Here is an 18,526-nt window from a genome sequence, read left to right on the forward strand (position 1 = left end):
AACTCTTCTATTTGTCCAGGGGGCCTGTAAATCACACCTACACGAGTTACTGTGTGATCTCCAAATTCTAACGTAACCCAAACAGGAAATGGATGTTCCTGAACCGCGGACCGGAGAGGAGCTCGACCATGCTACACAGGGAAGAAGAGGGGGGTGGGGGGAAGGAGGAGAATGTGGGTCAGGGGGGAGAGGCAGTGCTGCAGCCGCCTGAGGCTCTCTATAGAGCGCTCAGGCGGTTGCAGCATTAGAAGGGCTGGCGATCAGGGCGCCCCCTCCTAAGTGGCGCCCTAGGCGGCTACCTAGGTCACCTTATAGGAAGAGCCGGCCCTGTGTCTAGGGGTAAATACATCAACCGTGAAAGCATAGCCTTCATACAGGGTTTGCAATACTGACAGTCTGGGTCATGGGCCTAATGCGGTACTTTTTCAATTGTCAGCACAAATAAAAGTTTTGTAAATATGTTGAAAACACAAAGGTGTTGCAAATGTTAAAAAGCATACTTCTTCTTGTACCTGCAAGGATGTGCTTGAGACGTAGTTCAAACTGAGTATCAAGAAGTCTCTAACCACACAAGCTAAATTTTATATGCTTATGAAAAAAACGAGTTTACCCGTTAGCGAGTTCATTGGGTGACCTCTTCCCATACTAGATTAGAATTGCCTCACTTATAAACGTCAGAAATTGTCTGACATACCATTTTATCATTACCCTATGATCAATAAGGTATACTAGTTGAATCATACTTTGGAAAAAACGTATCATACATGGTGGAAATCCATATTTTTTTTTTATTTTTTTTTTCAATGGTGGCAGGACCATGACAGTATAAATAAGTTTGAGGCTTATTAATAAAATCATTATCCATCACCTAGAAGGACTTATAGCTGAGATACCTTATCACTTCAGGAAAGTAAAATCATGGAGGCCTATATAAAAGAGTCCTTACAGAAAGGCCACATACATAGATCTTCTTCTCCTGCAGGAGCAGGTTTATTTTTTGTTCCAAAGAAAGATCTACGTCCGTGTATTGATTATAGGGAATTAAACAAAATAACCATTAAAAATGCTTATCCCATTCCTCTCATCTCATTTTCGGCACTTTCAGAGTGTAATGGTGATATGGAGACAGGCATTGAGGCTAGTGGTGTTGTGGAGAGAGGCACTGAGGCTAGTGGTGTTGTGGAGAGAGGCATTGAGGCTATTGTTGTCGTGGAGAGAGGCATTGAGGCTAGTGTTGTTGTGGAGAGAGGCACTGAGGCTAGTGGTGTTGTGGAGAGAGGCATTGAGGCTATTGTTGTCGTGGAGAGAGGCATTGAGGCTAGTGGTGTTGTGGAGAGAGGCACTGAGGCTAGTGGTGTTGTGGAGAGAGGCATTGAGGCTAGGGGTGTTGTGGAGAGAGGCACTGAGGCTAGTGGTGTTGTGGAGAGAGGCATTGAGGCTAGTGGTGATGTGGAGAGAGGCATTGAGGCTAGTGGTGTTGTGGAGAGAGGTTTGGAGACTATGGTGAGGCCTAATAGAAAGCAGTTGTTGTTAGGGGATTCCATCATAAGAAGTGTGGAGATGGACAATGGTGGTCTTGTGAGGTGTCTTCCCGGAGCTACTGCTCACAGACACAGGAGACTTATCTGTAATATTGTTAAGCGAGCAAAGCAGGAAAGCGAATTGGATGTACTTGTCCATATAGGGACAAATGACTTGGCTTGCAATGAGGTTTCAGAGGTTAAGGACGTTTTTATTGTTTTTGCCAATGATATACGGCAGGTTGCTTCCACACTGTCATTCTCTGAAGTTCTGCCTGTGCATAACACTCAGAATGACAGGCGGATGCGTATTAGGGACTTTAACTTATGGCTTGGTGAATGGTGTCGGGAGCAAGGATTTGGCTTTATTTCTCATGGTAGGTCTGTTTGGAATGGAAATAAACTGTACAAAAAAAGATGGTTTGCATCTTTCTCAAAAGGGAACAAATGTTCTGAGTGAGCAGTTCAGTGGTTTTGCTAGGATGTATTTAAACTAGGAGGGGGGCAAAAGGGTGATAAAACATCAATCCAACTGTCCCCCAAAACAAGGACAGAAGGTGCCTGTAGCAAGTGTGTTAAAAAATGATAAGCTTAGAGTCATGTCTACAAATGCTCGCAGTTTAGGGAATAAGATCCATGAACTTGTGGCAATAATGGCAACTGATAGTGTAGATTTAGTCGCTGTTACTGAGACATGGTATAATGAGAAAAATGACTGGGACATAGCAATACCAGGGAACTCTTTATATAGAAAAGACAGGGAAGGCAGGAAAGGGGGAGGGGTGGCCCTGTATGTAAAGGATAGCATAAAATCTAGCCTAATAAAAGTTAGTGAGGCGAACATAGAGTCCGTTTGGGTTACGTTAGAATTTGGTAATCAAACAGTAACTCGTGTAGGTGTGATTTATAGGCCCCCAGGACAAATTGAAGAGTTAGATAATCTACTAGGAAATAGCTAAAATGACAATGAAGGGGGAAGTTATCATCATGGGTGACTTTAATCTTCCTGTTGTGAATTGGAAAACAAAAATAGCTGCTTGTGGCAGGAGCACACATATTCTAAACTCCCTACTGGAATTGTCTCTAAAACAAGTCGTTGAGGAGCCAACTCGTAAAGAGGCCATACTAGATTTAGTGTTAACAAATGGAGATTTGGTATCCGATATTACTGTAGGTGAACGTTTAGGATCCAGTGATCCTCAGTCAGTGTGGTTTAATATAAGAACAGTGACTGAGTCATCCAATAGCTGCGGTAACGCTGTTAAAATAATAAAAAAATATACCTGAGGCAAGTCAGCTTGCCATTCAGCACCCTCGTGGAGCGATCCCTGACCGGTGCAGCATTCTAATGAACGCTGGCTGCTGCGGTCACACGAAGCAATATAGTTTTTTGCATTTTGAACACACAAGCAAATATAAATGCTAACGTTGGCCAGTGTTTGTGACTAAGTAGCTACTAAAAAAGACTGGACATACCCCATATCGAATACCCTGGGTTGTAAAATATATGGTTTGATGGGGTAGATTACATTGGCTGACTTCAAAAATGTCCCAAATAGGACATGGGTGCATGATGAACAGCTGTGCACCCCACACCACAAACATTACACGCAGCCAACACATACTACAAACATGACACCCAGCAAACCACACACACACTCTAACTCTATATTTTTGAAAATGTAATCTGAATATCAAAAGTGAGACAAAAAAAACAAACAGTTGTGACTACAGCTAAATTTGGCAATTTTCCAGATGAGCTATTTTAGCCTCAGTTGTTTCATTCTGATTTAATTTGGGAGAGCTCTGAGATTAGTGAATAACCCTTCCAATGTCCAGTTCTAAGCAGAGTCTCTAAACTTTCTAATTTTAAATTGTTTTGTTTTAATACAAGTAGATTGTCATGACGGTCAAGTAGATTGGGCTACCAGATTATCCCTTGGACATGTAGATGCTTTGCTGACCGGTACGTTGAAATGTTGGAGATCTTTCTGCACATGTGTGGTTTCAACAGGACGGGGCCACAGCTCACACAGCACAATGTTCGCTGAGAGTGTTGAGGGAAATGTTCCCAGGGTGTTTGATCTCTTTAAGGAGAGACTTGGGATGGCCGACACGGTCACCAGATTTAAGCCCCTGTGACTTTTTTCTTTGGGAATACCTAAAGGAAAGGGTTTTTAAACATTGTCTTCGATCTCTTTAGGATTTGAAGGAAAGGATCAGACAGAAAATCGACACCACTCCACCTGAGATTAGTAGAGTGGAGAAATTCCGAGAATGTCTTCAGCAATGTATTACCAATGACGGCCGCCATTTTTTCGGATATGATTTTTAAAACAAAACTGTTTATGTACTTTTTCAGAAATTTATAAAAAATAATATTCTAGATAGCTTTGTTCATTTTATACCCCTTCAAAGTGTGGGGGATCTTTGTGCCCCACCCTGTATTTACACCTCTCCTATCGGGTGCCTGTATGTAAAAAAAAAATGCAGAATAAGGCAGAATAGGGGACATACAAATTCCAATAATAATAGTAATAATATGAGCAAGTAATGCTTGAATTTGTTTTAAATGTATTATTAGCACCATAACTTTATATAGGGACAGTGTTACAAATTTTAGGATTATAATTTGTGTGATAAAGTAACTTCATTATATTTGGCGCTAGCTTATTTTGCTGTATTAATAATGGATCATACTAATCCGTGCAAACCATTCATGGTTGCAGCAAAATTTAATTACAAATATCATACAGCTTTGAAAGTACATACTTGCATTTAAAAAGGATTTGACTATATTTTGCTCGCTGAATTGTAATTAAGGGGTTTCTGTACATGGTTACAAGATCCTGTTTATAGTACAACATCATCAAAAAAAAGAAAGTGTATGTTTTGTGCATAAGGTTGCAAACAAATGAACATCTATGTGAAATAGGCCCATCACATGCAAATCAAAGGAAAAGTAGAATCAATGTGAACAATTCTTTAAAATATTCTGATAGGCTAAGTTGAAATTAATTTGCTGTATCACTAGAACATTGCTTTAAAAGTGATTAATGATATCACCAAATAATAAAGTGGATTTTTTCTTTTCCCTTGAAAATGCAATAGGCAATGACATTAATGAATAGTGTATCTGCAATATAATCACTCACTTTCTAATGCGTGAAGAGTGTGTCATCTTTTTCATTTTATAAAAAGTGTATATTTCAATAGAAATTGGCAAATTTATAAATTAACGCTATTACTCCCAGCTGGTAATCGGTCAACCCGTTCTGTTACCTGGTTTGTTTAGCTCAGTGCAGATAACCTTAATAGGCAGGTAATGTTCAGAGAACCTGCTTTGCAAAGACTATTCATTGAGCTGCATTGGAAAGTCTGTGATTGGACAGCCACAGAAAGTCTGGGCCGTCTAAGAAGGGGAGGGCTTCCAAAGGCTGCAGACCAGATAACTTCAGCTGCTGGAAGCTGTTTTAGATATACCCACAATAAAAAAAATGAATAATTAAAATTTAAGCACTTTAAACTACTACAGCCATTGCAATTGCTATGCAGCTAGGAGACTGCTAATGCCATATCTTGGCTCTGTTGCAAAATGTTCTTGAACAGTCTAACATAAAACAGGGATATAAAGCCAGCGTCTGATAGTACTATAACCACTACAATGGGCTGTGTCAGTTATTGGGTTTAGACAGCACCTTTCAGGCTGAACAGGACTTTATTATTCAGCATTAGAGTTTATTACTACGTAACTAAAATTCAGCATGGCTACCTCTGGAGATATCACACACCATATTACAGTAACTGCTTGCAGTGTTTTGCTGTGAATCATTTGTGGATGCCTGCTTAATAAGCGCTTATACCACCTGAAAACCAAAATAAATCTTAATGAATATCAAGTTCACCAGCTTTTAGGGGAATCCAGAAATACACAAGGAGGTTTCTTTGTACATTTAACACTTTATTTAATTAAATCAGCCATTGTACACATTGCAGCTATGTATTGTTAGTGTTGATTTATTGTTGCCATTTTAACTAAGACATGCCCTCGTAGATATATTAAATTAGTGTTATCACCATGGGAACAAGATGCTGAATCTTCAACTTAAAAGTCACTTCTCACAGTAGTAAAGTTCTTTGATAACACAGCAGAGAGAAAAAATATTTTAAAAAAAATAACAAGATCGTACCCCATAGAGTGATTAGCAATTCATGTTCTTACACAGACATCATCTGCACTGCAAATAGCACAACAGAATTTTTTTTTATTTTTTTTTGTGTATGTTTCTTCAGATTTAGCTAAACATCTCCCACCTTGTTGCTTGATTCGTGATAAGTAAAAGTGTCAATTACCTCTCCTTGTCTACTGAGAAAGTAATTTAGCAAGGGTTCTGCCAGAGAAAAAAATGAAGATATACAGTAAGTCATTTTACTTAAATAAAGCTAAGGATTTGTGTCCTTCTTTTTGTTGTGTTTGTGGTATTTGAAGAATTCCTATGAATTAAAATAAGTGACATTCATAGCTCTGGGTGAGTTGTTTTCCTAAACCTATAGGAACAAAAGCCTAATTTGTTTAATTTCATTTCATTTTTTTATTTCATTTATAAATTAGCAACTTGATTAATGCAATGTTTTGTTCATTTTTTTTTTCAATTTCATTTTACTGATTTCCAATCTATACTTACATTAAATAAACGGGTTTAAAATGTATAGTGCTTATATGTATTTATATATATATATTTATATTTGTACGTTAAAAGGCTACAGAATTCAAATCACAAGTAGAATAAGGTACAGAAGACAAAAAATATTTCCTTTTTTTCCTTATAATCCCTTCTTTAAAAAAAAGTGCATAAATGCTATAGTCATTTCCAGAGGATTAGTTAGAGATGAAAAAAAAAACATAAAAAAGAGCAAAACATAAACCAGCATTGTGTCTTTAGCTTTTGACAAGAAGAAATAAAAAAAAAAAAAAAAAAAAATACAGAAAATAGGAGAGGAGACATTTGTGAAAAATGCTTGCTCGGTGCTAAGAGGGTTTACAAGATCCACACATGATTACAAGAGTTTAGTTTAATCTTGATTTAATGCCACATGCATGTGCCAGAGGAAATCCTGATAAACGAGGTGACTTGTTCAATATTTTTTTTTTTTTTTTTTTACTTATACTGGAGAAATCGCTCTCCCGTTACTATATTTACAGTGTGCTGTGGCCAGCATACATTTGCACTAGTAATAAGACATCATGAAGAATGGCTGCTGTCACAGTATTATGCTCGCAGACTGGACACTACCAACTGTCCAGCCTTGAATATTGGAGTAAGCACAGGTGGTTTCCGATAAGCAGCTAGCAAATTAGATACCAATTTGGTTTATTATATTATATTTCCGGTAATCTCAGAGTAGTCTTTTCTTCTTTTTGATTTGTTTTATAAGACACTGGAGTACCTCAAAACATCTTGATATAGTAGCTACACAATGAATCATATTCTTGATCTAATAGCTGAATGTTGTAAATCTCAGAACAAACTCATCCATTTCCTACCTTGCCTTTCATGATGCAAAGCCTAGTCATGATCTCCTTTCCTGAAACCCATGCACATTTGTTATGGATAGGAACATGGCGTAATAAGCCAAAATTTAAAGGTCGTCTTTACAGACACTATGAAGAGGCCTGTGGATGAAGCTGATGTTAAGAGAAAAATGGATCATTTGGATTAGGGTCAAAATAAAAAAAATAAAAAAAAAATAATAGTGGATATACCATCCAAAAAAAGGATGCTATCTTTGGTCACAAATTAGTTATGCATTTATAAACAAGACACGTAGAATTGATCAATTTTAGAACGCTTGAATCAGTGTTGCCCAGTGCACGCTCATGGCCTTTTTGCATGGAGGAGGATGTAGGTTTTGCATATTGAGTATGGATATGTGCTGTAAGTAACATGTGGTAGCCACTTATTTAGCATCTTTCTCCCAGTCCTCTCCACAGAAGTGGTTAAGAAGTTGCTGTAGGTCGCGCTGGAGGTCATCCTTGTTGAGCAATTCAGGAATATCCTCCAGTTGCTCAACAGAAACATGTTTTCCGTGCTGATCCTTCACCACAGTCCTCTTCTGTGTGCTGGCTTTATTCATTGTTGTCCTAAGAGAAACCAGAAATACAGAATGATCAGTGACTCATTGGACAGACAGAAATACACTTTCCTTTTGGGTCATCTGAGATATCTGACTTTTAATCAAGTTCTTCTTGACAATGATTTTTAAATGCTACATTCTATTATATGTATAACATTTTCATTAGTTTTATATCTCAACATACGTGTATAATATTGGATGTCTTTTGCAAATAATGTATTTTTAGGGTCGTCAAAGAAAAAATATACAATCTGCAGATTGATTTGCTGAATTTGTGCTAGCATGCAGACTGCTCATAAGTATTGCATTTTCTACACATATAATATGCAATTTGGCGGTTATTATGAGTCATCTGCTCGAGGCAATTATGCACAAGCCATCTGCCAAAATCCAGGCATTTATAATTTAAGACTAATATTTCAAATTTGTGGTGCCAATTATTTCCAAAATTTCTTTAAATACAATTTACATGATAATCCTCAGCTTGGCACATTACAAATGTTTCACTAATGAATAAAGTAAGACTCAGATGCTTGGCATTACGGCCTCAATGCATGAATTTAAGATAAATAACAATTTGAGACAATCGGTATACCAATGATTAATGGACATTCTGACAGAGCAAGGTACTGTTTTGTGATATCCCAACATGAGTATGAAATATTATCTACTATAAGGTATACAATAAAATGATTGTAGATAGTATATTATAACCATTTAATTGTTGAACATTTCTGTTCGAGCTGCATTTTAACTTATTTTGTTTGGCTGCATAAGTATAATTTTTTTTATTTATTTTACTCTACATTTCCATGTATGGTCATAAACAAAGCCTGGTATAATAAGCACATTTAAAGGGGTACTTATCACAGCTATAGATTATGTCTACTTTAACACTTTTTGGAGAGAGTCAAGCTGCTAGACAGTGCTGGATAGAATGCATTGTGTCTATTACTGCACTTGTTGCCATGTTAGAACATTTCCCATAGGACCCACTGATAGACCCACATGAGCCTTCTAATTTGGTAACGCACATGCCAATGTCAAATACAGTAGGGCATGATATAAGAAAGGATTGATGATCTGAAGTAAAATGAGAAGTCTCAATCTTTAAGTGCAATATGACATAAAGTGTCCTAAATATGATGCTGCAATAAGCTCGTGTCACAGTGAAACACAAGTTCTGTTTTCACATTCAACATGTCACATGTATTACTACACACCTGCAAGAAAATATAATGGATGACAAGTTACAAGTGCAGACATTTGAATCCTCAATTAACCTCACAATATTCTCTTTTCCTTAGGCAGCAATTATCATTAACACTATTCAAGATTAATTTTTTTCTTTTATTTAAGACACAAAATAACGATGTTTCATGTTCTTGCTGCTTGTAGAACAGGAAGTGAAGTAGAAGTTCTAGATGTCTTTTGTTGCTGACCATATAGACATAAAGATGCCACAACTTCCTGCATGCTCACTAGTGACAAAGCCTGAGAGCTTAAAAAACTGTTTTACTTTAACAATAGCTTTTTTTTTTATTTAGGGGGACATTGAATTAAACCAGCATAAGAACATACAATCAAATAAATGCTGGAGTAATGGTCCATTAAAAGCAGAAGAATCATATTATTGAAATACAATAGGGTTTTATTCTTCCAATTCAGATTGTTTGTATTACAGCTCCCATTATTTATTAACTCATTTCATGTGGAGATGAAAACCATACCTGAGGGCAATTGGGAGGTATTAAATGGATTAAAATGTTGGGAAGATTTGGCTCTTAAAATACAAATTAGCACAATTCATCATCAAATATGTTCAAAAAGAAGAAATATCTTGTGAGAAATATTTGTGATGCACCTACATCCATCAAGCTCAATTCTAGCTATACTGTTAGGCACAGCATGGTAAGCACTACCCTGCAGTATGAAGAATTGCTGTAGGGAGGAAATCAGTAAATGGATCAATACTGGAGGACTGACAATCCTACTCCCTGCCTGTAATTAACATTTTCCCATATTTATCTTACATAGATAAATGGATCAACAATAAACCACCATATCCAGCCATAACACATTCATAAATGAAAAAAAAAATTCCCCGTCCCCCCCACGCCCTGTTATCTGTGTTACTAAAATCCCTCAAAATTGTACAATTGTAGGAACGTACTACTTTACGTTTTAATGTTCTTTTCAGTAAATAAAATTTGTAATGTCGCTTACTTTCTGAGCTATAGGATTTACATTTGTATCCTGCCTGTATAAGTATATCCTGTATAAAAGTTAATAATGCCAGTTGCAAACAATCATTCTAGATCTAGATGTTGCATACTGTAGGTGTCTGTCAATAAACACTAAGCTGTAATGACATGACAACAGTCCTGCAAAACCCATTCAGCCAGATGGAGATTTTGCTCTAATTCATGGCTTGCCAAACTTTGCAAATCAATCATAAACGTGTTGCTTCATGAAATGCTCTCGTAGATAACTGGAGAACTACAGTACATTGTATCATTCTTTTACGGTACATTACAGTACTTTTTGTCAGTTTATTTGTTAAGGAAACACACGTTACATTCTTCCCAAATACTATTCAAACATACCAGTGTTTACTCACCATGGAGAAAATGTTTCTTTTGACTTTTTATTTGCTATTTAACTGTTATTTGATGGAGTATATGACTGAAACAGACCTCAGTCTGGATGCTCGGCTTCTATTTTCTTTATAGTTTTAAACAGATTGGGCGTAATTGTGAAGCATTACTTCTAATGACTGCAGCCTTCCATCCTTTATATAAATGCTGTACACTCAAGGACATGCATCATCAGACTGTCATGCAGTTAGAAATTAGTTGTTAATTTTCACCATACCTTCGAGGTGCTATTAAAATACCATTATGCTAGATGTGTTGTCATTAGATTTAGCTATTGCATTAGCTGCTCTATTTAGATCTGTAGCCCAGAAGCTTACTTTGTGGGAGCTTAACCCTTTCAGTACAAATGGTGTCTTTTGTGTGTCTATTGTTCCTAAGAGGTTTGCGTTGATGTGGCTGGGTAGCTTACATTTAATATAAATATGCATAGGGATTAGGGATAGTGCGCAAGTATCTATTTTCTTTGTGTTTTTATAAGCGGGAATACCAACATGTACCTTTTCCTGGTTAACCCCTTAAGGACACATGACGTGTGTGACATGTCATAATTCCCTTTTATTCCAGAAGTTTGGTCTTTAAGGGGTTAAATACTTTATTATTATTTTTATTATCATTAATTCATCCTGCAGAGTCAGCAGTTACCCATGACAACAACATTTTGAGACATAAGGTGCCCATAACACAATAGCCTATTTAATATCCAGTCACTAGTCACAACTCAGCCTCGCATGGTTTTATAATGTACTCCTGAGCAAAAATCAGCTAAAAGTAGTCAAGCTGTGACTCTTGCTGGGTTGGTGATTTGGCTGTTTATGATTGCACTGTAGTGGTTATGGTGCCAGAAGTGCCCCCTATTGCACAGAGTCAGACTATTTTAGAATGGACGTCACTCACTGCCTCCTCTACAGTTGGGCGAAAGCAGGAAAAATCTCAAGAAATTTCTGTCAGCTTTCCCAAGCTGCGTCCTGCAATGCAGGACTAGCTCATTACCTAAGAGAGAGGTGTGGAGATAGGGAGCAGCATATAAAAGGTCAAACCATTCAAAATGGTTTAGACACCTTACAATTGGTGGGCATCAGGGCACTCCTAGCACCATGACCAGCACGGCTCGCTGTAGTGATTATAGTACTTGGAGTGTTCCTTTGAGAAACAGGCCACTAAAAGCTATTTCTATAAAGAAGTTTAAAACCATATTCCATACAGAGTAATGATATATTGCATCTTACCAAGCTACAGTAAAATTAGCTATTATTACCACTCAAAGGGGTCTGTTCACCTAAATCCATATTATAACACGCTGATATCGGAATGAAAAGATTTAGACTAAAATATCCAAGCTGTGGCTACAGCAGAGTTTGAGAAGACTCTCATTGCAGCTACTTCAGCCTAAATGTAGTTTTTTGATTTACATTTTTCAATTTTGGTTTAATTTGTGCTCAGGACTACATTGTAACACCAAGTGAGGCTGAGCTGTGGCCACTGGCCGGATACTAAATAATTTCAGAATGTAGTAAATATATTTTTCAGATCGAAGATGGCCATCACAATATTCAAACTCTCAGACATCCAATGATAAAATATTTTTTTTTAAAGTCTGCAAAGAGCATGAGATGACAGGAGTTACATAGAACATGACTGGGTGAGTATTTTCCAGCTATATTGTTTTCAGTAAACAATAAATAGTTACTTGAAGTCTCTGACCACCATGCCCAAAGTTAGCAAGAAATCTGCTGGAAACTGTTTAACACATTGAAAACCACATGGTTTGTACATTATTATATACTAACTACATGATGGGGTTTATACAATATCTGAAGGAAGGGCCACTTTAAGTAGTGGGTAGAGGGCACTATTGATTTTCAGTCTGTCAGTTTGTAAAGAGTCAATCATGTTGGCCAATATTTTAGACTACATCAATTTAAGATGGGCACTGAAAACTATTAATGACTACAGGTACACTTATTACAGAACTGAGACACCAGAGTATGTCAGCTGTTATCCCCAAAGACATCAACATCCCCATAAGAGTTTCAACTGTCCTTTTATGCACTCAGAATGGTGATTAGTACATTGTAAACTACTTAGAGTGGTAAGATAGTTAAGGATTAATTACTCTATAAGTAAATAATGTTATGTAGGTAACAAGATACAACTCAAATCGATATTAGCTTCACTCTGGTTATTTAAAACTGGTGCCAAGCCCAATCAAACCTTTTTATAACCGATCCATCATCCTTGACAATTTCTGTTTCCACTAAATTAGGTAGGTGAATGCTCATATCACCACCTGCATAACTTAATGCCTGAAATAAAACATAGGAAATCCCTCTAAGATATTCAGAGACATGAATGGTTGTAAGTATACATACACAATGGAAAGAGACATATCCTTAATGCAGCTTCCCATACAATAAAAATATTACATACAATGATATATTGCATTCAATCACACACATTCAATACATGCTACCAAAACAGTTTAATAACTGAAACAATATTGGACTAATTAATGGGACAATGGAGTAGGCAAAATGCATCAAAAACAGTTTGCCTAAGATTTGAAAGCGGTTCTACGATTGTATGGGTTCTTTTAGACAGATATACTTGTCCTGTAACAGAAGTAATGGGTTAATTTATACACAATTCAAAAAACACAGATTCTCGATTACCTGTACCGGAGACCGGAGTGCTCTCTTGCAATATGATTGCTACCCAAAAAAATGCAAACTTTATTTTTGAGCAACAGTGTGTAGCTTTTAATATGATCCAAGCTGAACTTATTTTATCCCATAATATTCAGGGATAACAGTTTAAATAGTCCTGTCATGTTGTCGAAATTATAGCTTGATCCAGGGATTAATCCGACTGCCATTCTGGGTTCAAGAAGGATTTTTTCCCCTAGATTTTAATTAGAAGGTTTTTTGTTTTCAGATAACAAGACAAGGCAATTGAACTAGAGAGGTTCTTATTTGCATTCATTACATATCACAATACTGACAATAACATGGCATAATTATTCACTAAACCCTGACTTGTCAACAATTTGGCTAGGAATGGTAGATTTAAAGTCTTGTAGGATTCCCCTAAGAGGTTTGCGTTGATTTGGCTGGGTAGCGCACATTAAATAGCCATTGGAGTGGTACGTAAAACCTCAATTTATATAAATATGCATAGGGATTTGGGATAGTGTGCAAGTAACGATTTTCTTTGGTTTTTTTATAAGCTGGAATAATGGCTGAAGTTTTTTTTCCTAATTCAGCTAATTTAGCTTACATTTGCAATTCCCTGGTGAACTCATGTCAACTCATGGATTAGTGAAAAAACATGTTATTCACTGAAGAGGAATTGCTGATAAATGCAAAAAAGGACAAATTGGAAATACATCTTGTTTAGTGAATAAACCCAATTTGCATTCTACATTTTATACCACAGCCTTTAATGAAATAAGCAATTTGCAATACGGTTCTGATTACAGGGGTTGATAAGAGGAGTCAGATTTCTAACATGTAATTAAGAAGAATGCATTATGCATTTAATCTCTATCCCAAATCTCTAACGTCTGGCAAATCTCATAATTAGAAATGATGCAGTGATTAAACTTCGGCTAAGGATTCTAGGTAATGGTATCTATGCCTGTCTTTGGAAGTCAAACTGTAACACCTACACAATCACACCTAATGTGGAATGAATGCATTTATATTTAACACAATGCCTTCTGCATGACTGCAATGAATTTAATGCAGCCTAGTCATAGACATAAAACACCCCTATGCAGGCACAAAGCAGAGCTAAGGAACAAAAAATATTCAAATATGATGGAATGATTCATAACCGCTTCAAGCCTTTGTAACTTTGTCTGTAGTCACTCTCAGTCTGTCTCATGTAACACTAAGATACCTATTCACACAAGACGGAGAGGGTAAGAACATAGTGAGCTTGAAGAACAGGAATAATACATTAGAGGTTGAAGAAGTTTAATTAATACATATTGTATTAGAAGTCAGGAATTAGCCGAAACATGTATTTCAGTTGTTATATACGATTTCTAATCTAATCTTTGAGCAACCAAAACCTCTGTAAGCACCATAAAAATGTACCTTGATGTATGTTCATTTAACTATATATAGTATGTCCTCACAATACATTGTAATTGTACTAAAAGGGGGACTGTCAATTCTCTGGAAATTACACCACTGAATGAAGTATAACTTATGTATCACAGCCAATTTCATTATAGGCACAGGCAGGGCACACATTGCAAATGAGGAGAAGTAGAATCATTGTTTCATTTACCCTTTTTCTCTATGCGGACTCCCAGGGGTTTGAGTTTATAACAGTGATTGACAGGGAGCTATGATGGAGGAGCCCAGTTGCAGTTTAAATAATATTTTTTTATGATAAATGTTGCTATTTCCAAGTGAGAAGTACATATTTGGTAAATAGGAAATATGTAGCCATACTATTAAAACTAATTAGAGCTATGTTCCACCTTAAAAAAAAGTCTAAGACTAATGCATTATATGGATTATTGAAACATATCTGCTGTAATCTGCTGCTTGTTGCGGGATTTCTTCTTTATTTGGTGAATTGTATACACTTTCCTGGTATTAGTATTCATTCAATGTTTCAGGCTGTAGAACATTTGCATATATCCATATATTTACAAGGAGTGCATCCCTGAGATGCTCTTACTGATTAATGAACAGCTTGTAAAGTAGGCTTTGCTTGTCTTCGATCATGTATGTTTTTTTTTTTTCATTTACAGGGATTAATTTTGGAGGAACCAAATTTATTATGTAAATATCTGTGCTTCTGGGAATAGCAGTAGGAATTATGTGAACACTAGAATATTGCTGCAGGCAGGGAGATAGATCAGCAGGGATGTTTAATCTTAAAGAGCATTTGGCTCACAGGCACTAGTAGATGAACAGAGTCTGTTCAAAGTATTCAAAATGGCCTCCTGACTTTATTCCATTTGATCAAGGGAAACTCTTAAACTGTCCAAGACGTTATCATGTTTATTAAAGACAATATAACAGTTGTATGTCCAGTATTGCACATTTTTAAATTTGTTTGTTTTGCACCATGCACACGTTTTACTATCTTGTACACACAATTTAGTAGATTGTACCCATGAGATAGTTAACTCGTGTGCAAGCTTTAACAATTTTGTGTACACAATGTAGTTAACTTGCATGCATTATATACTAAATTGTGCACGTAAGATAACAGTATTGTGGCCTGCTTCCATAAGCACCTACCTAAGTCCGGCCTGGCCTGACAGACCTACGATTGGCAGACCCCAGACACAATGTGCAAGACAGCAGGGGAGGTGGAAGTAGCTGCCTCCTGACGTCTTCCGTGGGGCTCGCTGACGCCATCACCATACTTGAGCTCAGTGAGTGACCAGAGCCGAGGCAGCATCAAGTGAGGTAGGTGCTTACCGAAGTGCCCACCTTGCCGCCCCCATTATAGTTATCTCTTGTTTTCTCAAGTTAAGTATATTGTGTACATGAGCTACCACAAGTTACTATTTAGTGCACTCAAATTATATAATTATTTAATGTGCACAAAATAGTTAGTATGGGCATGAGTTAACCATCTTGTGCGTACGCTGTACTATCTTGTGGATACGATTTATTAAATCATGCAAACGAGATGGTACAGCGTGCACACAATGACATTTTTTTTAATTTATTTGGCACCTCTGGGGCTCTGTAGTATTGTAAGCAAATACACTGCACATTTTCTCTCCCCTGCCTTTCCCCAGGGGTAAAGTACATTTGCTGGACTCTTTCATGATGTAGACACTGACATTTACCTGTTCAAAGTCATCTTTGGCTGATGGCAGATCAGATGCTAAACTAAGGTCCCCAAGATATTTTTCTTTTCTTTCACCATGAACCATGGTTGTCTTTATGACTTTGCTGACCTTTCGTCCTTCCACAGGTTCAGCTTGGAATTCGGAAGATAATACTCTTGGCTCAGAGAAAGTGATCTGGTGACACAATTGTAATGTTTGCTCTTAGTTTTGTTTCTCTGCTCCAGCAGTTTTATGTAGGCTTGAAAACTGTGCATCAGAAGGATATGGATGTATAATGCACTTTAAAATGAATATTAGAAAGACTAATTTATATGAATCTCCATTTTCTTTGGTCCATTTGGATTTAGCTTTTATGGAGATGGGAACGTGACTAAGTCATGGAATGTATACAAATGTATGAAATAGAAGGGACTAATTTATGTATTGGACACATTATTTGAAAGTGGTTACTGTAATACTGGATGCCATCGACATAACGTTTTAGTATGGTTATATAAAATGTAGGATAAAGACAGAGTCAAAACAGTCATGTTGCCGAAATTGTTAGTCATTACTCATGATATTATTGCAAGCAAAAAAGTGATGTGAAAAGACAAAAGTTGACAAAGTCAGCAAGCAGTTGAGCTCAACCATACATCCTACACAAGTCAGCAGACTAATTTTTTCCCACAAATCATCTCCATATGTAGTGATTTGTCTACAGCTAAGAAACCAGACATGCAAATTTCTTAAGGCTTAATGAAGCCCTTCTGTATGTACACTGTACATATCATAGCAAGAGATACAAGGCATTCTATAAAATATTCATGCAAAGATTCCTCAGCAGCATCTGACAAACTGCATTCTGGGGATGGGACATTGTTGGAAGCATTCATTGTAACTGTTATACTAATTAAGGCAACAATAAAAAACCTGCCACATGTGAACCAAGGTATACATACCCACACGCTTTGCAAGTTACAGCAAAGGATTCTGGTTGTGGGTATACAAGTGTGAGTTTACCTTTATCTCCTGTATCCATTTCACAATCGGCAACTTCAGATGTAGGCACTTTGTAAGTCTCAATTGCAGACCCAGAATCCTTAGTTTCCCTTTTCATTATTTTACATATACATGTATACATTTTATAACATCTTGTCTATAAGTCTTCATACAGTATCCAATGTATATATTAGTTAAGGTTTCGTTTTAGCCAAAATGTTTTACACTGCAATTGTAATATTAGGGGTGCTTGTTGTTATCATGCAGATTTTTCATGCATTTTAGTTTTTCTCAAAGTTGTTGACTGGAATGAAAACTCACTATCCTAAACGTTGAACCAAAAGTAATACTGAGCCGTTATCTAAATGTAATAATCCTGCTAGTATAGGTGGTATGAACTGCATGGGTTAGGAAACAAATGTGATTACCTCAGACTCTTCACTGTCACTCTTGAGTACGGTACGCTTCAAGACTTTAGATACGGTGTCACCCTCTTCCATTGTTACAGGCTCCTGTGGTCCCCCGTGCACTACAACCTCTTCTTTTTCTGTACCATCAGGTAAAACAAACCTTCGGATGATTTTACGAGTCACCTGTACCAGTTGATAAGGAAACATTTATAGTATTTTAATTCCTGCTGCCTACTAAGAACTTCAGAGAACAAATGCGGTAAAGCATGGTAGAAGATTGCACAAAAGCATTGCGCTCCATTTGGCAATTTATATCAACAACCCACCAAAATCCAAACACAGTGTCTACAACTAGGACCACTTCATCTCACAAGGCTTGGATGGCTTTAGAGCTTATTATAGTTGCAAATTTGGGCTTGATTACAACCTTGTCACTACTCTTTAATGACCAGCCGGTACTCACTAAATGCTAATAGTGTGCAAAAAGTGGAGCGCTACTTAAATTCCTAAGGAGGAGGGTATATATAATAGGAAACCTGACAACCTATTAAGTAAATGATATGCAAATAAGTGAAAAGTATACCCTTTGCCTCTAGAAAAATACACAAATAAAACGTCAATAAAATTACTCATGTAATAAATGCAACAGACTAAATAATAAAGTCCAATAATAGTCTGTGTAGGTCCCTTTGTTCCCGATGTTTTCTGGTGTTACATAAAACGTGTGTACCTGGGATTCCCCTTCTGGAACAGATAAATGATCTGGAAGTTTTGTCTTCCAGATCATTTATCTGTTCCAGAAGGGGAATCCCAGGTACACACGTTTTATGTAACACCAGAAAACATCGGGAACAAAGGGACCTACACAGACTATTATTGGACTTTATTATTTAGTCTGTTGCATTTATTACATGAGTAATTTTATTGACGTTTTATTTGTGTATTTTTCTAGAGGCAAAGGGTATACTTTTCACTTATTTGGTACTCACTAAATGCCTA

The 18,526-nt window shown here is 36.8% G+C and overlaps 1 protein-coding gene across 49 annotated transcripts in view; it reads right to left on the minus strand.

The window, feature by feature from the left end:
• Positions 1-5,460: 5,460 nt before the first annotated feature.
• ANK2 (ankyrin 2) overlaps positions 5,461-18,526 on the minus strand; it is a 540,585-nt gene continuing 527,519 nt past the window's right edge. For 47 of the 49 annotated variants that reach the window (XM_063458296.1, XM_063458304.1, XM_063458330.1 and 44 more), the window contains 4 exons: positions 17,546-17,710; positions 16,134-16,310; positions 12,524-12,615; positions 5,461-7,662 (listed from right to left, as the gene is read on the minus strand). In XM_063458296.1, coding sequence (XP_063314366.1) covers positions 7,479-7,662; positions 12,524-12,615; positions 16,134-16,310; positions 17,546-17,710 — 618 coding nt within the window. In that variant the 3' untranslated portion in view covers positions 5,461-7,478. The remainder of the gene's footprint in view (positions 7,663-12,523; positions 12,616-16,133; positions 16,311-17,545; positions 17,711-18,526) is intronic. The other 2 variants (XM_063458305.1, XM_063458307.1) reach the window with 2 other exon arrangements.

Source organism: Pelobates fuscus, chromosome 6 (genome assembly GCF_036172605.1).
Source record: "Pelobates fuscus isolate aPelFus1 chromosome 6, aPelFus1.pri, whole genome shotgun sequence".
Classification (NCBI taxonomy): domain Eukaryota; kingdom Metazoa; phylum Chordata; class Amphibia; order Anura; family Pelobatidae; genus Pelobates; species Pelobates fuscus.